The 26,369-nt window shown below is 34.2% G+C and overlaps 1 protein-coding gene across 7 annotated transcripts in view; it reads right to left on the bottom strand.

Annotated features, from left to right (window-relative positions):
• The window catches only part of LOC143226336 (serine/threonine-protein kinase BRSK2-like), a 111,866-nt gene that overhangs the window by 20,930 nt on the left and 64,567 nt on the right, over positions 1–26,369 (bottom strand). For 3 of the 7 annotated variants that reach the window (XM_076457166.1, XM_076457169.1, XM_076457172.1), the window contains exons 6-11: positions 22,592–22,660; positions 13,072–13,218; positions 9,993–10,027; positions 6,697–6,748; positions 4,878–4,990; positions 3,406–3,518 (exon numbers count right to left, since the gene is read on the bottom strand). In XM_076457166.1, coding sequence (XP_076313281.1) covers positions 3,406–3,518; positions 4,878–4,990; positions 6,697–6,748; positions 9,993–10,027; positions 13,072–13,218; positions 22,592–22,660 — 529 coding nt within the window. The remainder of the gene's footprint in view (positions 1–3,405; positions 3,519–4,877; positions 4,991–6,696; positions 6,749–9,992; positions 10,028–13,071; positions 13,219–22,591; positions 22,661–26,369) is intronic. The other 4 variants (XM_076457167.1, XM_076457171.1, XM_076457173.1 and 1 more) reach the window with 2 other exon arrangements.

The raw sequence follows: 26,369 nt of genomic DNA, 5'->3' as shown, positions 1-26,369 counted from the left end.
TTGGATTGAGTCCATGTTGAAAGTGTCAGATGGCCTTTCCAACATCAGCTTCAGAATTTAACGGGTCTCAAGTACAGATTTAAAAATACAAACCAACCACTGCTGAAAATAGTTACATGTATGGATTCTTGTGTGTAAAGAAGGATCTGTTTATGTTTAGAATTTTTACACAAAGCTACCAAAAGAGCCAGCTGCACATAACTGCCTTTGATTTTGAGCTAATAAACTAGGGATAAAGTAGCTAATCAGCAGTGTCGACTGCCAACTCTTAAGATGCTCTAATCAGACAGTGAGATTTGACCATCTCTGTTATAATGCTACCATGGCCCTAAAATGTGAAATGTGATTTTGCAGTTGCTGTATGGAAACAATGAACTATTCACAGACCAGCACGTTAAAAACTAGCCTGTGTCTGGCCCTGTCAAGGAGGAGAAGTGAATTATTTCAAGTGTTATCTTGAGCTAGTTGCCATTTTTATGCTTCAACTGTGTTGCCACCAACCAGTAATATGAAAGCAGTGACTCAGTGCATGTTCAACAATATCAAATTATATAGGTTGGTCAAATACAGTGACTGACTGGGTGAATAGTCTATCTATACTTTAAACTGTATCTATACTTATGTCACTCATTCAGAGATAAAAACTCTACTTGTCTCAGAAATGTCATAGTGTGAATAGACCCATTCATGTTGTAAACATGCTGCAATCATACTGATAGGTACGAGCTCATAACAGACAATGGATATTTTGTAGGTGTATGTGTCTGTGTGCATTTTTCATAGCAAAGTCACAATGTACTATCTGATGTATCCACCAATGGGAATCAAACCCCTGGTCTTAGCAGTGCAAATCCACAGAATGTCTGCTGTCCCTCCAGGGAGAAATTTTGGAGGAAATGATTAGAAAATAATCATTCTAGCATTATAAAGATTAGGCAACATATTCCAGATATACTTTTTATTATACATTTTTAAATAAAACCTCAAACGCTCAATAAGATTGTCACAGAAAACATGTTTTCAACACTCTGTGCCTTTTATTTTGTTTCCTAGATGTGTCTTAATTGTCATTTGGAACTGATAGTACTCATCTTAAGGCACAATTTTTCTTTTTTTTTAAAAAAGGCACCCTTTTCACACTAGTATTTGTAGCACAGAAGTATTAAATTATAATAAAATCACTAATAACATTAGACTCTGGAGGTGGTAATTTTTTGATGTTGGATGTTTTAAGAATATGAATGCCTGTAAGCATAAGTTGTGTGGATTGTTAAGAAATGATTTACTACATTCAACTATTATATTCTTTAATATTATAATAGTTAAAATATAATTGAATATTATTATTTTATTGTTAGTTTCAAACTTTAGAAAATTAATTTTCACCTTTAGTTCAGTATATGGATTTACTTCAAATTGGCTGAACTTTGCAAAATGTTATTATTGTTATAAATATCGTTAACATAATCATTGTATGTTGAATCTTATGTTGATTTTTGACACTATTTCTATTTAGTTGTATTTTGTTGTTGTTTTTAAAAGCAGAAATGTTTCTTTAATTTATAAGTCTTGGTTCTCATTTACGTAGTTTGCTTAATTTTGATCAGAAGTGAAATGATTGTACCTGCACAAACATTTGTTCTACAACCAATTGTAGAATGACATTATGTCAATGTGTTAATTAATTAATTATGAAAGAGTTGTGTTGTTTTTGTTGATTAAAAGACCCAAAGATTAGCCAACGAAAGTAAGTCTTGGAAGAAAAACACAACAATGTCATTTATATTACTTATAGCAACATGTTACATAATATGTACAATAACTGAAAAAAATCACCTCATAAAGAAAGCTTAATTAAGTTTTGTGGAATGTAAACTCATAATATAAAACTGTTAAAAACAAAGGAATATTAATATTTGTAACTACGTGTCTAACATTAAATTGCTTTAAATAAGCAAGCTGTTCAGTAAAAGTTGAAAAAAATATTTATGTATTTTTGTAACAGGCTTGTATCAACTCACTAGGTATGGTCAGTATTGAATAGAGAGAGAGGCAGAACTTCATGAAGGAGCAGTTTTTTTTGTGCTTTTTTACAACACTTTACACGTAAAAGGGAAAATAGTGTTTAAAAAGGTTCACAGCATACATATTATTTCAAAAACTTATTTATAAACAACTTTTGTGTATGTTATGAATCCCATGAAAAGGTAGCTACAATTTAGTTCCAAGTACAACTAATCTTCACCTTCAGTATGAATTTGAAATAAATAACTGAACATTGGTGTGATTGAATTATTTTCAACCATGCCAACTTGATTATATACTGTAGTTGATGATATTAATAGCATTATACCTATTAGACTGAAAATACTAATAAACTCAGTACAAACAAAATAGTCATTGAATGCTTAATGAATTACAAAGTTAGGGAGGTTTAAATAACAAAAGTTTTTTGGTGAACTTTGATTTTATAAGAATTCAGGTGTTATATTTATTAAGTACACATATTAATAAAATACTGTTTGTTTTTATGCATTTTCTGGTAGCCAATTGTAATCAACATAAAATTGCTACTAAGAAAAATACAAGTATTATAAAGCCACATAAGTTGTGTCAGAAATCATGTATAACATGAGTATAAACTATTAACATGCTAAACAAACATAAATCTGTTTATGTAGTGGAGATACAAGAAAAAAAAAAAAAGCCAAATATCCCATAACCATTAATTACTGGTTATATAATTCGTACGTTATATTAAAACGATCCTGAATATGCAAATGAGCAAGTCACGTGACAGTTATGGTTTACATAAAATTGTGGTGAAACTAGGGAAGGTTATGTAACAGTTTTTTCAAATGCAAAATACTCATGATCATAATAATATGTTCAGGTCTAGGATTTAGAATGTTTGAGATTCTTTGTACTTAATGAGATTGTAAAACAAAGGAATACTGATCAACTTGAGGTACCAGAACCATCCTTCATTTTCAGAGCTGAAAATTGGCCTCGGCTTATTAACCGGAAAATACGGTAATCAAGAAGGATTCCTATCTATGAAAAGGACATTAATCACACGTACATACATTGTTTCCACTGCATATTCCTTCAACTGCCGCATAGATCAAGAACCTATGGATTTTTATACAATAAGGCTATTGAAACAGGCACTGAGAAATTATAGAACAGATGGATGGTGTGAAGCTGGAAGGAGGTTTGGCATGCTTTTCACGTGACATTCGTAAGACAGTGCCTTTAGCAAGGAAAATTACAACGTGTGGAGTGTAATGACGTGATGAGGCTCTAAAATGGTTTTAATATAACGTACTCATTCTCTGTATTTCCACAGGTATTATTCTAGAAATAAAGAACTCACACATTACGAAATCAGAAACAGCCACATACATATACCTGACTCTGAACGGTTTCTGATGATAATTTCAGTTTCGTCTTCATAGGCTGGTTTCCGTCTTTTTCGGTCTAACAGCAAGAAGTATATAACCTTTTCCGTGTTGTGACTGTGAAAGAGGAAAATGAAAGGCAGGGAAATTTAAAACTAAATTGCCACAATCTGGCAGATTTTGTTTTACTAATAGTATTATAATTCATGTGGTACTCTAAGGATTTACAAAAATAATTAAAATAGAATTGAATTAATTTCTTTTTCGTGATAAGTGTTTCACTTTTCCTTCTTTTATAATGCTAATTAGCCAAGGTCATTGATCACTATAATATTGCCACGAATGTGCCAAATACTGTTAATCTCATAACTTTGCTTTAGAGTTTTGTTAATTTGTAGACCAAATGAGACTTAGTAGTTAGTGTGCCGGATTGTGGAACTGAGGTTCCGTAATGCACGTCCCGTTACCACCAAAGGAAAAAATATTACGCTTCGCATTTTGTGGCCGTAAAGTAGCCCAAGAGATTGGGGTGGGTGGTATTGACAAGATGATTCCCTTTTAAGGTATTACTTCAAAATTAGGGAAGACTAGTGCTGATAGCTCTGACGTAGTTTTGTGGGAAATCCAACAAAACAAACAGAAATCCGCACAATGATACACAAGTATTTTGAACTAATAACTAGAAGGAAAGCATAATGAACTACAGCCATCACTAATGCTGACTTACTGTCATCGAATAGTGGGATTTGATCGTAACTCTTATAACGTGTGTGTGCGTTTTCTTGTAGCAAAGCCACATCGAGCTATCTGCTGAGTCCACCGAGGGGAATCGAACCCCTGATTTTTACATTGTATATCCGTAGACTTACCGCTGTACCAGCGGGGGACTCTCTTATAACGCACCCACGGCCATAATGCGTGGATCGTGAACTTAGAGCTCTTAGGTTCACAGTTCGGTATGCTAACTAGTAGGACGCATCAAGATCTTTTGTTTTAGCATACACAGATGCACACTAATTGTTACGTTTTGTCACAATATATATTGCACTGTGATTTGTTTACGTCTTAAATCTTAAAAACGGCAAAATCAAAGCAAATTCGAGAAAGTTACTTTTAAGAAATATCTTCTCTGTATCTATATATTTTATATATTCTGAAGCATTACTCATGTATTTGCGTTTTAATTTTGCGCAAAGCTACACGAGAGCTATCTGCGCTAGCCATACTTAATTTAGCAGTATAAGACTAGAGGGAAGACAGCTGGTCATCATTACCCACCGCTAACTCTTGAGCTACTCTGTTACCAACGAATAGTGGGATTGACCCCTTGTATGTTCAGCAGTGGATTACCCTTCACAGATTTCATCAACACACGCCAAATAACTACACAAAATTAGAATTACGTTAGCCTAATTTGAAGTACTCCTGTAGTAATACGTTTCTACAGATACTATCAAAATTTCATTTCACACGTACCTCTCACTGAGAAGTTCCTGAAGTAACTTCTCCTTATCTTTGAAACATCCTAATGAAGTCATACTGGCTAGTACATCCGGGTCCAGATCATCAAATGATGGAATAATATGAGTCTAGAGACAGAAATTAAGTGCAGATAAATTATTTCTCTCCGAAAAAAAAGTGTTGAAACGAACGTCAGAATAATTACATGTTCATGGATATCATTTTAATGCAGTTTAACTATTATTTATTATATCTCAAAGATAAGAATAAGTTAAAGTTTTCTTACCTGCTAGATCTAAAATTATTTCATCTACCGTATTTTCCGCCTAATAAGCTGAATTTCTGGCCCTAAATTTTGGACCTGATTTTTGGGGGTCGGCTTATTAGCCGATCACTCCTTTCGGAAATTTCTTCTTCTTAGGAAATGTTTTTCTTTTGAAAATTACCATAGGCGGTAATTTTGTCCCATCAGCAAAGCACGTTAAGACTACAGTGAAACGTTGTTTCTGGAATTTCATTGGTTACCTAATTACAGTGAGTGGAGCCAATAACGAATGACATATTAATTCCATCTCTGTCTCAATACGACACGTTCTGCTTTACTACAGAACGCCAATGATCACACACAACATGCATGCTGACGCTGAAACGAGACTAAGAAATCATTTTGAAGAAACTTGTCACTTCTTAAAAATGGCTTCGGCTTATTGGGCGGTAATAAGCAAAAACCCTCATTTTCAGAGCTGAAAATTGGCCTTGGCTTATTCGGCGATTTGGCATATTAACCGGAAAATACGGTATTTTAATAATATATGAGCACTAAAATCTGACCTTGTATAAATCCGTAGATAAACAAAGGCTAGAGAAGAGAGACGTTAATACATTTTAAAAGTAACAATGAAAAAGTAAAAAAAAAATAAATAATACTCATGTTGTGACGAGTAAAATATTGTCATGCATATATTAGCGAGTCTTAGCGAAAATATACGGATACGTTCTGTTGACGAGCATGCTAATTAGAGAACAGGTAGGCATGTTCATTGTACCTTTTCAAAATGTTTTTTTTTTTCTATATGCATATTTCAATTAGATTATTCTCAGAATAATTACTAGTTGTATAATGTCAAACGAAAGACTGTCTCCAACACTGTGACTGCGGCGAGACACTGACAATACAGGTTATTTACTATTTAAAAAACAGAAACGGGTATACACCACACTTTTCCATGCGGAAGCTTTTGTACAACCTTATTATAATATTAGTTATGTTCAGTAACATGCAGGCATATGTCTTCTATCGGTAATTTTAAAATTTATTTATTATGAAATGGGCGTCTCAAGTTATTAGAAAAAATACAACAAAAATAAAAGGACATTTTTAATTTTTTGTTTCTAGAAATATTATGAATAATCTATTTATTATTATTATTCGAATTTGAACGTACAGAATTTTTAAATTATTCCCATAGTTTCTTAAGTTGTGTTACTACTTAATCAATAGCTTATCTACACATAATCTGCTTTATTTAATACGCGTGCCTCACGTATACATTACGTTTTTTAAAGTGCACGATTTAATAATTTGTGTATACATTACCATTACATACTATGCTTAGTACGTATAACTCAATAATATTCACATTCATCCTCTCGTTAGCATGTATGACTCAATAATTTATTTACACAATAAATCCTTTCTTTTACATATATAACTTAAAATTTAATTGTTAGGTTGAAACAGGTATTGCTACATTCGTTCTATTTCATAAAACTACGATCTTCAAGTCAAAATTATTTATTAAACACATTTCTCGATAATATAAGAACTGTCTACCTGAACTACCTCTCTCATGGGTAATTCCTGATCCAGCTCGGTCTTACTTCCCCTGGAACGAGAATATAATCGTCATATTTTGAAAGAAACGTCAAACACATACTCTCAAGAAATGTAAGCCAGTGTCTTTTAAATCATCACCTCGATTTAAGCCTTTTTACAACAACATCAGGGTACTAATTTTCTTGGAATCTGTTTACACCCTTTTACAACAATATCAGTTTCAATTTTCTTGGAATACGTTTATATCTTTTTACAACAATAATAGTTTTAATTTTCTTGGAATATATTTATATCTTTTTACAACAAAAATAGTTTTAATTTTCTTGAAATCTGTTTACACCTTTTTACAACAATAACAGTTTTAATTTTCTTGGAATACGTTTATATCTAAAAACAGGGTTTCGATTCCAGTGGTGGGCAGAGCACAGATAGCCCACTGCTTAATTTTAAACAAACAAACAAATTCATAACGACTGTCATACATTATAATATATTCACTGGTGTTATTTAAAGACAGAAAGGAAACAAGTGATATTTTTTTCTTTGAAGAGAATCAGGATAAAATGCCAAAAATTATAGAAATACAGTAGGGATGAATACATAAAACCATACAAAAGTTCCTACCTAAGTAGTTACTGAGTTAATGTTACAAGCCAATAGAACTTAGCCATTGTAAGACTTTACACCATTATTCAGCTTAAATGCTTTTATTCCAACCTGAATTCATAGAAGTGAAAGGAATTCAACATTTATTTATATTTTTGGAATGATCTGGCTACTTATGAAACTACTGCTGTACGGTTTTGTGGATGATCTGGCTACTTATGTAACTACTGCTGTACGGTTTTTGGATGATCTGGCTACTTATGTAACTATTGCTGTACGGTTTTGTGGATGATCTGGCTATTTATGTAACTACTGCTGTACGGTTTTGTGGATGATCTGGCTACTTATGTAACTACTGCTGTACGGTTTTGTGGATGATCTGGCTACTTATGTAACTACTGCTGTACGGTTTTGTGGATGATCTGGCTACTTATGTAACTATTGCTGTACGGTTTTTGGATGATCTGGCTACTTATGTAACTATTGCTCTACGGTTTTGTGGATGATCTGGCTACTTATGTAACTACTGCTGTACGGTTTTGTGGATGATCTGGCTACTTATGTAACTACTGCTGTACGGTTTTGTGGATGATCTGGCTACTTTTGTAACTACTGCTGTACGGTTTTGTGGATGATCTGGCTACTTATGTAACTATTGCTGTACGGTTTTGTGGATGATCTGGCTACTTATGTAACTATTGCTGTACGGTTTTGTGGATTCATCCACATCTGGTTTCTGTACGTTTTGATATTACCATTCCTACATCATCTTTAGTTTGTTCATAATTTTTTATTACTCGTCAGTGAGAACTTCTGACTAAAAGTAGCGAATATTGCGTAATAATAATATTTCATCCACACTATTATATGTGCCGTTTCCAATCCACTGGCGAATAATTCTTAAGTTCAACAGCACAGTTCTTCATGGCGACTGCAGGGAACGACGGATTTATAGGGTAAAAAAGGTTGAGACTGTTTATGACAGTGAAACGCTTGACAACAAACGTTACGGTATGAACTGAATTAAGTTGATAAAGTGTATTCTTCATTAACCTTACTTATGTCACAACGCATCAGAATTGGGTTAAATATTTATTAATATTACATTATTTGTTTTAACGCCATATATTATTAATACCTTAAGCAATTAATCTTTATTATTGGATTAATCTATCCATTATTCAGAAGGCCCGGCGAACTAGTAAGTTACTGGATGAAGCGACTGTTGTACCAATGTTTTAACTTCTTAGGACAATCATACAAAAATTATCACGTTTCGTTGACACGTTTTCCTACTAAAGTATCAATACTTACATACTAATTTCAGGAAATAAATGTTTTATTCTAGGAAATTAAATTATTTATCGTTTTTATTGAAATAATCTTAGAGAGTGAGCATTTATGGTGTGAACTCAAAAGTATGAATTTACAATTTGTATATAGAGACGAATTTTCATAATACAAGTGTAGTTCATTGCATTGAACTAGCAGATCCATGGCATATGTATGGCTGGTAATGTCAGTAAACCAGCAGATGTCCGTTAAAATAATTCAGTGGTAATTGTCATTAAAATAGTGAGAAATAAATATAGAATGTGAAGTCGAAATATCCCTTAGATCAGATGATATATGAAATATGGTTGTCTGGTTGACTGATTACAACGTTTTTGGCATTCCATGTTTTTTTCTTTAAAGAAAATTTCACTGAGTTTGCTTTTAAGCAAAGAAGACTGACTGCAATGCTCTGTTGGAAAAAAAAAGTTTGGGTTTCGATACAATGGGCGCACCCAGCACAAAAGAGTTCTCAGATTTGGTAAGTGTATGAATTTTTTTTTTTTTTACGTTGGATGCCACTGTTCCTTGTCATTTTACTCAGCACAAGTAGAGACTACTACAAAAGTGGGTGCTTTTTTGTACATTTGTCATTTCTATAAGAAGTTTTAAAGGAGAGGTATTCAATTCAAACAAACTTGTTTGACATGGTTTAATAAAATCATAAAATATATATATACATACACCAAACAACAACAGATATATATCCAATTACGTTCTTCTGTTTATGTGTGTTTTATTGTTCATGCTATTATTTTCGAAATATTTCTTTCAATGAATTGATGGAGGAAATCTCGTTCTTTTTTCGTGAAATTCCCCCACAAAAATAAACATTTTTTTTTGTTCTTAACAAATTTTAGATTGATTGTCAAACATATAAAAAGTTTAACAGATCAGTGTTTATGTGAATTATTAGGAACTGCAAAACAAACAAGCAAATAAACAATTTCTCTGTTATGTACTCTTAAAAAAAAACATTTGGATATGATTGTTTTGTCTACGATTAACCGTTTAAGAGGAACTAAGTGTGACTCACACAAATATAAATATAGAAAACTTAATTATTTTGTAAAACCTTTTACTAAAAGTTATTGTAAAAATATCAACTGATTCTACCAAAAAACGAATTGGTAGCACTGCTATCAATTCACTTATATGGAACAAAAGTAACAACTGGTGTCCAGTATGTGTAATGAAGTGACAAAATTATTTTTCAAAACTTTATTTTTGACGACTTACTTTATTAAAATGAAACTTTCTGTGTCCGTTTAAACAAACGGCGAAGTAGAAATGTTCTTTTTTGTAGTTCAGTACAAACTACTTTTCTAAAGTATGTCTAGACTACAGTTACTTACGCCATTGTCCAAGGATGCCTAAGGACGTCAGCCAACTGAAAGAATATACGAGAAAAGTTGTTTTAATACACTTTCGATTTTCCCCCCGTACAATACAATGTACCAATCACAAGAAAGAGCGTCTATACTAGTATCCCCGAAAGTTTTTGTTTCAAGAGTAAATAAAATCAAAATTAATATTACATATGTCTTTATTTCCTGTTTTTGAATTTTGTATGTCATATTATGTTGTAGACTACACAGCACATAATTCTTCTCGTGATTTATTGCGTGCGCAAGTTTTACTGATGTCACGATAGTACAAATTGCAACATCATTCTGGTGTCTACTGACTGACTGACAAACACACATATACTTATGCAAGTGGTTGAAGCAGGTGATCCTTCCACGCGCTGTTTCACAGTCGGCGCTCTGATTGCTGAAATATATAAAGCTTAAGTAGATTAAATTATTTCATTCGCGTATTTATGTGCTCTATATCAGCAGTTACCAATTTTTTCCAACTGAAGATCAGCTAATTTTCATCCCAAAAATGCGAAGGATTATTTGTATATACAATACTAACATCATCAATCAGTTTTATAACGCATGATAAAACAACGCACTTCAGTCATTATATTTTAAAACAAACATATTTTCCACCCGTCTTGCAAACCGGTTGTAATTTTCCCACGGTCTGGAACCGGTCCACGGACCGCCAATTAAGAAACATCACTGCTTTATATCACTTTCTTATATAAAATGAAATGAAAACCTGTTCAGAAAACAACAAAGTAACAGAAAGACGTGACTACAGAGTATATATTTTATAATACTGATTCACATATACTATTAACAGTTCCAATTAGTCCAAAGATGACAGTACTTGTAAAGTTAAATCCTGTAGATTAGTTTACAGTTAAATTACCTGAAGTCGCGTTCAAACGGCCTTACGAATTTCGCATTGTTCAAGATGAGTTTGGACACAACCGTAGTGACCATCAGAATACTTTTTATTTTGTTAGAAAGAGGTTGGTAGCGCAGGACACATTTCATATACAGAGTCCAGCACCCATATCGCCCCTCCCCAAACATAAGCTTCGATAGGTTTCGTAACATATCAGTGCCATCATTAGTGTGTAAGAGAATAAAACAATTAACTTTTTTTCACACCTGGGGAACAATACATTATTAACACACGTTTTGGTTGTTACGTCTTTAATTAATTAAGTTTCGTTGATTGTTTTCGAAATTGGAACATTATCAAGCAACACATACGCTTTCATGTGTTCACATCCACCACTTCATTCACTCACCCATCTATCTACCAATATATTCTGTTATTTGATGTTAAAACTGTAGTTCTCATTGCCTTGTTTAAAGATTACTTGTTGCACATTACAATAAACAGTACCATTTATATTCATATTCGTAAAGCAATATTTAGTTGAAAACGACAACTCACAACTATTTCGAATTATTAGATAAGAAATGAATTTTATAGCCAATACTGATTTAATGCACCACGCGCATTTCAGTGAAACTTTGACCTTTACTTTTTTAGCCATCTGACTACTTTTTTTGTAAATGAAGAAAGTGCTATCGCATTCTGTTATCAGTTTTATTATATGATTAGTCACTAATCTAACAAAAATTCAACAAACAGGTTGTAAAGAGTGTTTCTACAAAAACTTTCATTTATGAATTAACTGTGTTAATGGTTTTAACTTTTCATATAGTTGTTGAAAACACTATTGCCTCTTACTGTGAAGCTGCACAATGTGCAATCTGCGTACAGCGAGAAATCGAACCTAATATTTTAGCCCAAAAATTTACCAATGACCCAACGACGGATCTTTTCATATAAAAATGGGTGACTCAGCGTTAAGCTTGAGAGCTTATAGCGCTCAAATTCAGGGTTAAATACCCGGGGTGGGAATGACTCAGACAGCTATGATATAGCTTTACCTTAACAACAAAAAATTACAACTTAAAAGAATAAAATAAATACATTTCAAACATCAAAAAATTTAAGAACACTAAATACATAAGTTTAATCTCAGTTATCACCTTTATGATTAGTTAAACATTGATATATGTGTCGACTTGCTACCCACGTTTTCACACTGTGCATGTATCGAGCCCTGTTACTGCAATAAAAACATTGTATTCTCCACTTTGGAGCCATAGGTGTGTTATAAAAGTGTCAGTCGAATTACATTACTCGACTACAGCAGCCCACGAGTTGGTGGTGGGCGACTTTGAATAGCTATCCTTCCTGTATTCTAGTATCTCTCGAAAATTAGAGACGGTCAACGAAGATAGTCTTTATTAGTTATTATAGTTATTTAAGCAGTTACGTTGCTTAAAAGAGTTGGGGCTCGGGAATTTTCGGCGCTTCCGTATGATATCGATCATGTTTTTTTTTTTATTCTGATGTTTCAAAATAGCAACTGGGGGATTCGGGGGCCACTGACTCCGTGTGTGCCAGCGCCTAGCGACTGCTCTGAGTTTAATGCATTATACGTTTTTTATATGGAACTACAAACGTAATCCATTCTTCTTTAGGTTCAGGTTGTTTACAAACACGATTATAAGGAATAAAAGAACGAATCCAGTGCACATAGCTGAAGGCGTGTGTAGTCTTGTGGTTAGGTTGTCGGGGTAGTGAGTCAAGGAGTCCAGAGTTTGGGACATTGTTACTAAACACGATCTGCTCTTTCGGTGATGGGCGTATTATGGAAGCGGCAACAAATCGTGCTATTTGATTCAAAAATCTGCGCATAGCCCTTGCAACAGAAGGAGTTATTGTTTGGCAACCCTCCCTCTTGTAAGTAATTCAAAATTGGAGCCCTGAAGCCTAAAGGTCTCTAACATGGCCACTTAAGCCATGGAAGGTGTTACTTAGGTTGAAAGTTCTAGTGAACGTTTAAATGAATGGTACGTTTGCAATATTAGCGAACGAACCGAATTATCGTACAGAACGTTAAACAAATATTACCATATGTTAGATAACGTATAAAAATAAATAAAATTTGAAGATAAACGACGTAAAACGACTCTGAACGTCTGTTTCATATAACTAAACGATTTCTCTTACCTTCATCCTTTTTTCGGGATTTACTTCAATCATTCCTCTAAGAAGATCCTGACATTCTGGAGGTACAAAGTGTGGAATATGGAACACTCCTCGTTTCACTTTCTCTAGAAGCTGGCGAAGGTTATCATCGTCAAATGGTAAGGCACCCTTTGAAAACATTAGAGCACAGGCTAACTGTAGAACCTTGGTTGTCAGTATAAGCCAATTTTATTCACAATAAAACTTACAATCCACATTTAAAAAATAAACAAATGAATCACTTTAATTTTCTTTGTAAATACAAACGTACTTCGTCCCCTTCATATTGAAATGAAACCGTATCTTCCTTCTGATGGTTTCCCAGGTAATTCAACGGTAGCCTGGGAGAGGAGGAATTCGAACAACTGGGGTTGGCGCAGCGTAGATAATTACAAGCGTAGCTTTGCCCTTAATAACAACCTTCTGACTAAATATCTATCGCTAAATGTAGTCGGAGGGAAAGCCAGATATTTGTTATAAGCACGTTGGTCATCATTTAAAAGGATTTAAACTGAATTATAATTTATTTCCTTTTTTTAATATATCACCACTTTGTAAGAAAAATGACTAAAGGAAGTCACAGTACTGAAACATTTCTCTTCAACAGAGTAGTCATACGATTGACATTAGGCGTATTTAAAATTAGATATTCTGAGAATTGACAGATGACGTAATATTGCGCATACGCATTTATTTTTTTGATTGAAAATGAATAAAAGTGTTGGCACATAAAACGTACACCTTCAATTTACATGTCCCAAATTTCAGTGCTTAATATTTAGGGATTCACTACTATAGATCGGACAGACATAAAGCTAAACAACAAAGTAAAACCTTTAATAATTGCTAAAGTTTTTTTTTTCTTTTCGTATCTATGTTTAACTCCGTATTATTTCCACTTTAATAACTGGAGTACATTATGACATAAACAAGCATAAGACTGGTTTTAATCATCAAATTGAGATACATGTTTCATCCTGAGCATAATTTGACGAGACACATACACGTATCCTCAGAATTATAATTACACTCGTTCACCTATACGAGCAGTAATACCTGTTGAGCAACAGATTTTTCTCTGCTACTAGAAAAATCCAGTCGTTTATGAGTAATTTAAAGATGATGATTTTAAAAATCATGTTGAAAATTACCGATCTCCTTTAGCTTTCGTGTTATATTTTTTTAAAAAAATACTCTTATCTATCATGAGAATAACAACGTTTCCTTTAATAACTTTATTTATGCATTGAAAATTGCATTTAAGAATATTAAAAACAATATAATACTAGTTTAAAAAACAACGAATATGAATAACATTAAATACTGATAATACATTCAGTCTATGTTTACAACTTTCATCATTGTAGTAATTTTTATTCTTTGTTACAAAATACCCGCTTGATTTTTTGCACCTTTTATGTATGTTTTCAATTTCACGCTGTAAGAACAAACAGTAATCTCCTGTCATCGCAGGATTTCATCGTCCTTGATATCGCTGTTCCATTGTGGAAATATCTTAATAGTAGTGCTCATCATGCTCGCCATTGTACATAGATCAACTTGAAAGAAGTCTAAATGGGAGTGTAAAAAGTCTGTCTTTAGTGATATCCTAGACTCTATTTTCCTCTAGTTCTCGAGCATATTATCAATCATCAATCATCTCTGTGATATCCTGAGAAAATTTTGACAACCAGTTTGAATAATTTCCTTTTTTTTTTTTCTGAATGACTACTGTTTCAAATTCATCATCACTTTTGAAACTGTGACCAAATAAAGATACCTCTTTTCATTTATGACTCATTGATTTTTTTTTTGGAAACTTGTCAGACAGACATCTGAAACCATTACTATCATCGCTTATTCCATTTTCAAAATTCTTCACGAGTCCCAGCTTAATATAAAGTGGGGCAGAAACACATTTGCAGGATTCACTACAGGTTGATACTCGATATTCTGTTTTCCTAGTTTTGAAATTATTTTTATCATATCAGTTGATTCAGAGACATAAATGCAACAGTTGTTAGTATACTCACTATGCAGGCATAGCAGGAGTGCAATAACTTTTAGGTCGGTACATGTGTTCAATCTATGGTGATCATATTTGATGCTCTCAAGTATATTCCGAATACTTTGCTAAGTTTCTTTGGTGTTCACAGTATGAATAACAGGAATCGATGGCTAAGTTTTCCCTATTGTGCTAACATACATCTTTCAAATTAACTTTAGATGAATCTATAAAATGTATCCATTCTTGAGGATGATTTTCAGTACCGAATTTTGTATTAATTCATCATCATTTGAACAGATACATGAAGTAACTTGGAAGATTTTGATGGTGACTTTGACAAATTAAAACTCTTGTTCCTGGATCTAATAAATTCCATTGTTGTAAAACAAATCAAAGAAGTTCCTTACGCTATTTTGATAAAGACAAGTCACGAATCAGATCATTTGTGTGATTAGATCAGGCAGTTCATGTTGAGGTGCCTAAGGAACAGAATTATTAGATGGAAGGATGAAGATAATTTATTATCTTCTTTGCAGGATAATCCTTGACTCCCAATTCACTGATGGTTATGGCATTGGGAATACATCCCTATGAGGTATTGCTATATCTAGATAGCTGATGTATTGTTTAGTTTTGTCTGATCATCCAGAAACATGAGTCATGCAAAAAGAACAGTCAGTTAGGTTATCTCAAGCCATGTTACAAGAACTACAAATGGCACACTTGTTTTTCGTGGCCACCAATTTTACACCCACAAGAGTGATATTAAGCTACCTTTACCTTGTGTGTGATTTTTTTTTTCTTTCGTGAAACTGTTATATACTTTTGGTCAATCAGGTTTTACATTAACTGGAGACAGCCTTTGAAATTAGTTTTCAAAAAACATATAAAATAATCTATGTTTACAGAACTATAGTTTAAAAGATTTTTTAAATTCAATGTTTTGCAGAATTTGAGTATATCGCGGATATGATGCGAAGAAAAAGATCAAACTTTGTTTTAACTGGTGCAATGTGAGGCAAAGTGACCAACTGAGTGAATGAGTGAAAAGCAACTGAGAGAGAGGCGTCTGACTCCGCCCCTTTTATGTTCATTTTAAAGTCATCTCGAATTTTCTAGCAAACTGAGAATGCGTGAGCTTTGTGATTCCAGCGTGGAACAGGTAAGTGTGGGAATGAAGCAAAAGTGGTGAAATTAGCTACATTTATATTGAGAACAAACAGCACAAATGAATAATATATTTAGGATTTTACACCAATACAATACAGCCAGTGTTTGAAGCTGTGGAAATGTATGCCTTTTATCCATTAAACTATCGAAGTAAACTTAATCCATGGTATATTGTACTGAGTGATGTCATGGTGTTCCATAAAGTTCTGATAAAAGGTGGTGGACACATTATGACTACACTTTTAAAAGCGTCATCGTCAAATTACCCCGAATCGCTTTAGCTTACTCCAGTAGCAGATTTTTTTGTTGGTCTCAAAATAAAATAATAGATAATTATCATTATTTTCAATAGATCTGAGAGAGCATGTGATTAGTACAACATACTCACTACGTTTGACTAATATTCAATTACATACATCTGTGGCCCGGCATGGCCAGGTGGGTTAAGGCGTTCGACTTGTAATCTGAGGGTCGCGAGTTCGAATCCCAGTCGCACCAATATGCTTGTCCTTTCAGCCGAGGAGGGCGTTATAATGGTACGATCAATCTCACTATTCGTTGGCGGTGGGTGGTGATGACTAACTGGCTTATGAAATAAATAGCTGAAGTAGAGATTCTTGCTTCAGCTTAATGTTATGAACCATTTTAAGATATTCGCAGTAAAGTTGCAAAATTCCTTCATTTCACTCGCCATCGAAATTAATGTTAAGAAGAACATAAAGTCCACTTCAAAAAAAGAGTATTTAGTAACCTGTAATTGATGATTGGACTTCTCTGTAAGTGCGATACATTTTTATTCTGTTTTTGAGGTGGAGCATCACATCTGATTGAAATATATTAGTCATACTTTATTATAATAAGATCAAAAACAATTTTGACATCATATTTTATACTGTCCCGACAAAGAATGACGTGATTCAATTATCAGTTTATCGTGATGTGACACCAGAAACGTTTTAATCTGACATTTAAGTATTTCGGTTCTTATCTTGCCGAAATACGAGAGGTACAAATTTATGGAGCGAATAATTCAAAACCATATGAAACACACACATATCAAATAGCACCATTTATTCTGCTCACAAGTAACACGAAGAGCGTTAAGATATTAAACACACTTTTCTCAGTCGATGTCTGCCATCTTAAACTTGAATGAGTATTGAATACGTCAATATCTGTCATTAAATAAACAATGGCTCGTGGTTACCAAGAAGTTAATTCAGAAACTAAATGTTTTTGTTACATGAGGAATCTTAACCTTGGTTCTTCAAGACAAATAAAGCTTGTGATGCACATTTAAGAAACTGGAGAAAACAGTTTTAAAAGGACAGTTATATGAATCACATCAGTGATATCCTGTTTATCGAGTCAAGAGAAAAGCGTTGAAATCACAGTGTCTTTATAGAGACACGATATTTACTCTCTACTTCAACTGAGAAGAGAACGTAATTACTTTTTGTGTTTTCTCCAGCCGGGGTTACAAGTACTGTATTTCATTAAGATTTCTTAATGACCCTTAAAATCCAGTATAGTGCGTGTGTGAGTGGAAATCAGCCAAGCGAGTGTTCATCTTAAAAACGGAGAAGTGTATTTCAAGGATTGGATACGATTATTATTGAGAAAAATAAAAGAAATTTCAGTCCTTTATTATCCGAAGGTTGGCTCAAAAAAGAAATTAAATTATTGTACCAGACAACGTCTGCTGCTTTGCACACAAATATATATATACATAAATAATCATGGAAACACAAGCGATATATATATATATACAGGAAACAAGTAGTGATATTTTGATGGTAAGTTTATTAATGGTACTAAATATTACAGAAAAAAAGCAAACAACTTGTACTGTACATTACTACTTCATCCCTTACACAAAACATTACACCTAGTTTTCATAGTGCTATACAGTTTATAAATGTATTACATTACACCTAGTTTTCATGGTGCTATACAGTTTATAAATGTATTACATTACACCTAGTTTTCATGGTGCTATACAGTTTATAAATGTATTACATTACACCTAGTTTTCATGGTGCTATACAGTTTATAAATGTATTACATTACACCTAGTTTTCATGGTGCTATACAGTTTATAAATGTATTACATTACACCTAGTTTTCATGGTGCTATACAGTTTATAAATGTATTACATTACACCTAGTTTTCATGGTGCTATACAGTTTATAAATGTATTACATTACACCTAGTTTTCATAGTGCTATACAGTTTATAAATGTATTACATTACACCTAGTTTTCATAGCGCTATACAGTTTATAAATGTATTACATTACACCTAGTTTTCATAGCGCTATACAGTTTATAAATGTATTACATTACACCTAGTTTTCATAGTGCTATACAGTTTATAAATGTATTACATTACACCTAGTTTTCATAGTGCTATACAGTTTATAAATGTATTACATTACACCTAGTTTTCATAGTGCTATACAGTTTATAAATGTATTACATTACACCTAGTTTTCACAGTGCTATACAGTTTATAAATGTATTACATTACACCTAGTTTTCACAGTGCTATACAGTTTATAAATGTATTACATTACACCTAGTTTTCATGGTACTATACAGTTTATAAATGTATTACATTACACCTAGTTTTCATAGTGCTATACAGTTTATAAATGTATTACATTACACCTAGTTTTCATAGTGCTATACAGTTTATAAATGTATTACATTACACCTAGTTTTCACAGTGCTATACAGTTTATAAATGTATTACATTACACCTAGTTTTCACAGTGCTATACAGTTTATAAATGTATTACATTACACCTAGTTTTCATGGTACTATACAATTTAGATATGTACGATTGTAGAATAACGTTGAAATGTTCTGTACTGCTCTCCAAAAATCCAGCCAAGTTTGATTATCTTTGGATCTTCTCACTTCCACCCTAAATCGCAACTTTGTGCAGGCCAAGTAACGGTTGTGATTGTTCCGTCAGACTATTTACTGCAAATGTAACGTTTCACTACATTTGCTGTATACTTAAGATAATTATCTTAGTTGATCAATCGCCACCGAGTGAGTCACGTCCCGAGGGAATGGCATGATGTATCAGGATCTAATTTGTAACTGTAACTATTCAGGATGCTACCAGTTCTGTGTATATCATCGACACCGTTGACTGAGATGTAGCCCTAAATGTGTAGTGAACTCACTATAATACTTCACGATACATATTGACTAGGAAAAATATTATCTTCTTTTCTGACGAACAAACTGTTGTTGATTGTTGCTGAACAAGCGGAACTGGGACTCAGTGACAAGAGGACATGTCTTCAACTGTCCTCACAGGATTCATTGGTAAAGAGAACATACTTCAACTGTCCTCACAGGACTCATTGGTAAAGAAAGCATGTCTTCAACTGTCCTCACAGGACTCATTGGTAAAGGAAACATGTCTTCAACTGTCCTCACAGGACTCATTCGTAAAGAGAACATACTTCAACTGTCCTCACAGGACTCATTGGTAAAGAAAGCATGTCTTCAATTGTCTTCACAGGACTCATTGGTAAAGAGAACACACTTCAACTGTCCTCACGGGACTCATTGCTAAAGAAAGCATGTCTTCAACTGTCCTCACAGGACTCACTGGTAAAGAAAACATGTCTTCAACTGTACTCACTGGACTTAAAGAAAACATGTCTTCAACTGTACTCACTGGATTTATTGGTTAAAAAATAGCAAGTCTTCAAGTGTTCTCACTCCGTTTTTTTGTGGTCTGATGTTCATTTCAATATTTTGGTTTGATTACCTTTTCTCGTCAGCGGCTGTCGAACAGCCAACCCAATGTGACCAATTGTGTATCTTAAGTGTTCTCGATCACACTAATGTAGTTACTGACAAGATCTGTTCTCGACTGCAATCTTTCTTGTAAAGAACATAACCTGAGATATTTAACCGCCTTTTAATAATTTCGGTTTTCTACCTCAATGATTTATGTTGTCAGTAGTGCCAGATTAAAGGGTCAACGTTGGCTGATGATCAGTTTATTAGTTTATCACTGGGGCTGGTAAAGCTTCATATTCCAATGTCGGCTCGATATCATGTAAATGACTATTAGGTAGCTTACAACCTAGATAGCAGACAAAGGTTAGCCACTGCCGGCCAAAGGTTGCTAGTTATATTGGCTTAAGGTTTGAAAACAATGTTGACCCAACGGCAATGTGCACATCGAGACTTAGTTCGTCCAACGTAAACATCCACTTTTGAAACTGTTGGTTCAGTGTTCTGGGAATTTCAGTTCAATAAAGAATATTTAACCAAAGTATCAGATTATTAATTAATGTTAGATTAACAGTTACATATAAAGGGTGTAAAGAATTGTATGAAAAATCTACTTTACTTTTCGTAATTATTAAAATCTTTTCACCTTATCTAATGTCCCTCTAGTCTTATCTTACTAAATTAGGGACAACTGGCGCAGTTAGCCCTCGTAAAGCTTTGCGCAACATTGTTTGTTTTGTTTTTTAATTTCGCGCAAAGCTACTCAAGGGCTATCTGCGCTAGCCGTCCCTAATTTAGCAGTGTAAGACTAGAGGGAAGGCAGCTAGTCATCACCACCCATCGCCAACTCTTGGGCTACTCTTTTACCAACGAATAGTGGGATTGACTGTAACATTATAACGCTCCCCTCGGCTGAAAGGACAAACATATTGGTGCCACGGGGATTCGAACTCCCGACCCTCAGATTACGAGTCGAACGCTTTAACCTACCTGGCCAGGCCGGGCCTACGCGACATTGAAAACACACTTGTCCAGTGACATAAATCCTTCGCTGATGGAGCGGTAATTCAACAGATTTACAACGCTGATATCAGAGGATCGATTCTCCTCAGTGGTCTATGCCCGATGTGGCTTTGTTATAAGAAAACACACACACACAAACGTATAGTGACATAAGAGTATAAAATAAAACTAACAGAAATTAAAAAAAAAATATTTGTCAGAGTGTGAACCGTATAAGATGAAATTAGGTCATTCATGTAAAGTTCCCAGCTTCTAGAATATTACCTACAATGCTATGAATGATCACCTTTCAGTGGCAGTTCACTGGAGCCACTCTTCCGCGACACTCAAACGCCTTTGTCAACGGACTTACACGTGCCAGCTTATAAATAGATAAACTGGTAATAGTACAGGCCGATGATGTACGTTAAGTTTTGTTATGCTAAACTGACAGATGGACAGAGGATCACAGGTCATCTATAATAACAAATTATGTATGAGATTAAGGTCATAACAACTTGACATCATATATTCACGGCGAATGCCGGTTGGTTCAACTTGTTGGGCCGGTACAACTCTGGATTTAAATGCTGACGAATTAGTTTAAAATCGTGAGAAACTTTGTAATACTCCCCGCACCGTAGGGGCGTGATGCGTTATAAGAGGTGCGGTCAAATCCAATTATTCGATTTAACAGTAGTAGGTTTGCGTGAAATTGCACAAATACGACGTAATATTTTATTTACATTTATCAAATGGTAGCATTCCATAAATATTGAGCAAACCATACAATAAACAAAAATTATCACATGTTAGTCCAACAGTTAAAAAAGTGAATACTGACACTGGTTCATTTTGAACCAACAACATCTGCTATACGTATAATTAAAAGTTGGAATACTGTTGACATCGTGCTGGGTATATTCGTTTAGCCAAGTTAGGTTGATGACCCAAACATACATTTTGCCTGATATTTATTTTCTCTCTGAGTTACCTTCTTCAGAGTTTTGTACAGATGAAACCTTCGTAGAATTTTTCGTTTCGAGTATCTTTGACCAGCAAATAACTGATTTCTATACGTTTGTCATGTGAAATTTCATTCCTGGAAGCCATGACTGCATCACAATACTATTACTAGGCATAGTATTGCTGCCTATAATGTTATATGTTCAATAATGGTATAATACTTTTTGAATGGTTGCCATCCAACCAATAACAATATTAATCATAATAAACATGAGACTGTTTTATCTGGTGCAGTACGTACTTACAGAGTAAAAGGTGGATTCCTATATTGTTTGCCTTTTACACCCTTTTACTTCCCTGTCTCCATAATTATTTCCAATCCTGTATATAGGATCAGTAGTGTCTGGGCAGAAAGACACCAGCTACAACAAAACCATATGCATATGAGAGTCTAAAAATACACCCGAGTAACTGAATCGAATAAAGCTTTAATTCCGTCTCTCTAAAACAAAAAAATAAATTTTGTAATTGGGAAAAATCAACAACTAATTAATTAACATACTTTTAACGGTTTAACATTGACTACTCACCACAAGTAAAGCATACAGTATCACTCCACAGCTCCAAACATCTGCTCGTCTTCCGTCGTATTTTTCACCCTAGAAAAGTAAAACCCTTGATCAGCTAGACTTCCACCATAAGAATACGTATCATTACTTCCTGTACACGATTTACTAGTGATTTTCATTTTACAGCTTAAAACAACGCGGAAAGTTACAGGAAGCTAACAATGGCATAGTTTGAACGACTCCCCCCATTTTGAAAATATTGATCCTGCTAGATTAAACACAAGTGTTCGGTATCATACAGCTGAATCGATATAAGATAAACTGGAAACGACACTTCTAATATATGAATATGAAATCATAAGAAAATGTGTAATGGAATGACTGTGAAATAAACTTCTAGCTTATATGTAAACATCACTTGATAGCTACAATGTATGTATTAAAGAATGTAACCTAGTCATCTATCCAAATCCGCTAGGTCCTAACACACTCCTTTCCTGCAGTAATTTGACTGTAACACTACAGTTTCATCTGGAGAAGCCTCCATTACAAAAACGTAACGACGCTCGATATTTATCTTCAGGCGATTTTTAGCTCAGCAGCACGCGCACACGTGGGCGGCTGTAGAGTGAAAAGTCACATTTGTGTGAACGTCTCGTAGGCGATGATATGTGTTAGTGTGACATGCGTTCAGTCAACACACGTGTACTACAGGTTGTTTGAACGTCTATCACTTTTGAAGCTCAAAAAATACTCTGTGCAAACTTCTCCAACGTTACTGTGAACTTATGAACCAAGGGCGTGAAAAACACAGGGAAAAGTATAATTGGTCAGTTCAGAAACTCGACCTCATCAAGCCGTTACAATAAAAACAAAGTGTAATTATTTTTCTAACAGAATACTCGTGTTACAAAACAACGTTTAAATCAAAATATAACAAATTACTGTAATTGAGATTGTATACTCCATGACCAAGTTACATTACATTAATCACTGTAAAGAAGTTAACAGTTGAGACAATTGAAGTGTCCTAAGTACGTGAAAAGAGCTAACCCTCTTTACTAGCATATTATGTTAAAATATGTTTACCTGTATCTCGTGAAAGGGTTCTAATAATCATCCACAATTAAGTTACCAAGTCAGACGTTATTATTTTACACGAAATCTTGCATGCATATAGTAGCACTTCCCTCTCTCCTAAATCATCAAAATTTTATTTTTTAAAGCATACTAGATGAAGAAAATATTCTATCTTACTACGATTTTACACTAAGATTTCACTTAGTTCAACAACTACGTTGGTCTGACATGGCCAGGTGGTTAAGTCACTCGAGTCGTAATCTGAGGGTTGCGGGTTCGAATCCCCGTCACACTAAACAAGCTCGCCTTTTCAGTCGAGTGGGCGTTATAATGTAACGATCAATTCCATTATTCATTGGTAAAAGAGTAGCCCAAGAGTTAAAGGTAGGTGGTGATGACTAGCTGCCTTTCCTCTAGTCCTACACTCCTAAATTAGGGACGGCTAGCGCAGATAGCCCTCGTGTATCTTTGCGCGAAATGTAAAAAAATTCAATAACTATGTTGATAAATATTAAAAAACAACAACTCATGCATGAAGTTTACGTGCTAAAGATATTTATTTGAATAAGATGCTAAATGACATTTAAATTTTGAATCACTACATATAAATGTATGTAAAACAATCTGAAGAAGTCTGACAGTAAAATAGAATCTTTCTTCCTGAATATTTCCGTTTATTTTGTAACATGAGAACTGAAAGGTGACGTAGGCTTGTTTTATTTTTCATGCTATACAGAGTCCGTTTCGTTAAAAGATGCATTCTATACTGGAAAAACTATGATAATTCAAGTTTTGCGTGTAAGAATATAAACGAATGCTTGTCTTTCTTCACTGCACGGTTGGAATATAAACATAATATTTCTTTCAAAGTATCTTTTGTTTCCTTGATCCAAAAGTTTAACAATTGACAATAGCTGTAAAATGCTGAGTAATTAATCGCTCACACAGAAGAAACTAAACTTTCACAGATTAATAGCGCTAAAGAAAGCACTGATGATAATTTACAACCTTTGAATTCATTGAAATTGTTAACTATGTTATTTTTAACGTAAACAATTCAGTTTTCTTGCTCTCAAAAACCACCACGAAGTAACAATATACATCTACATACCAATACATTCTGTTATGCAAAATTATGTTTAATTTTTGTTTCTATTTTCTTAAGAATTACATAGGTTGTCAAATAGTGTACGTTACATTTGTATTGTTTTATACGAGTATGATAATTAATTTATGAACTGTCTTGTTCGTACAAAACTATATACCATCCTCCCAATGCGAATATTAATATTGCAATTTTTTGTATTACAATACTGCACTTTAGATTGCTTACGTGAGTAATCATACTTTATATGGCATAAAGTTACGACCGATAACCCTTGCAAATATTACAGATAAGCCAATAAATTTCACAACTGTAATAATTAATCACGGCCTGGCATGGCCAAGCGCATAAGGCGTGCGACTCGTAAACCGAGGTTCGCGCCCGCGTCGCGCCAAACATGCTCGCCCTCCCAGCCGTAGGGGCGTTCTAATGATACGGTCAATCCCACTATTCATTGGTAAAAGAATAGCCCAAGAGTTGGCGATGGGTGGTGATAACTAGCTGCCTTCCCTCTAGTTTTACACTACTAAATTAGGGACGGCTCGGTGCAGTGGGCTAACAACCTTAAATACCTGTTGAAGAATCCGCAAGCGATTGCGGCCCTATGTTCCCAGATGGAATCTAATGGTGATAACTAACTAATAATTAACCACTGAAAATTATTGGAATATTAGCCGGTTGCTACAAGTCAGTAATCTAATCGATATGAAAGTGTTAAGGGGATATTGGTCGGTAAGAGTTAATAAGAAACAAAGTCACATGCGAGTCAGGTGGCCATATTTTCACACTATAGTTCAGATTGAAAATATTATGGTATCGTAAAAATTAGGCAACTTAAGATGAAAAGAAGCTAAACACTGTCGTTTTGCAGGGAACATATAAGGGTGATGGGGTATTATATTTACGAAGGAGCACATTTGTAAGTAATATGCATGCAAATAATTCCAGAAGTAACAGAAATAATAAATACATTCTTTTTAGACGCAAAATAAATTGATTTGATTTATAATAATGACGCACCGGAAGTATACATTGAAACAATTATATTATTTTTGAATTTAGCACAAAGCTACTCGAGGGCTATCTGTGCTAGCCGTCCCTAATTTAGCAGTGTAAGACTAGAGGGAAGGCAGCTAGTCATCACCAACCACCGCCAACTCTTGGGCTACTCTTTTACCAACGAATAGTGGGATTGACCGTAACATTATAACGCCCCCACGGCTGGGAGGGCGAACTTGTTTGGCGCGACGCGGGCGCGAACCCGCGACCCTCGGATTACGAGTCGCACGCCTTAACACGCTTGGTCATGCCAGGCCACTTGGAGAGAGACATAAGAAAATTTTAGTTTTCACACTGGCCATGCCAGGCCAGTCATTGAAACAAGGACTGGAACACACTTCAATAAATTTTCTGCTCTGTTTGCTTGTTTTTATACTACGTCCTGTCATTAAATGTATAAATAAAAGAGACAATTGTTTATCAAAGTGCGTACCTTCAAGGGCACTACTTTAATATAATTTGTGTTATATGAAAATAAAACAAATTAAAAGACACAGATAAAAAAATCGAGTTATTTATCTATATGATACATCGACTTTTATTTCTCTACAAATT

This window comes from Tachypleus tridentatus, chromosome 9 (assembly GCF_004210375.1).
Source record: "Tachypleus tridentatus isolate NWPU-2018 chromosome 9, ASM421037v1, whole genome shotgun sequence".
Lineage (NCBI taxonomy): Eukaryota > Metazoa > Arthropoda > Merostomata > Xiphosura > Limulidae > Tachypleus > Tachypleus tridentatus.
The sequence above is the reverse complement of the archived record's forward strand: the minus strand, read 5'-3'. Positions and strand labels throughout refer to the sequence as shown.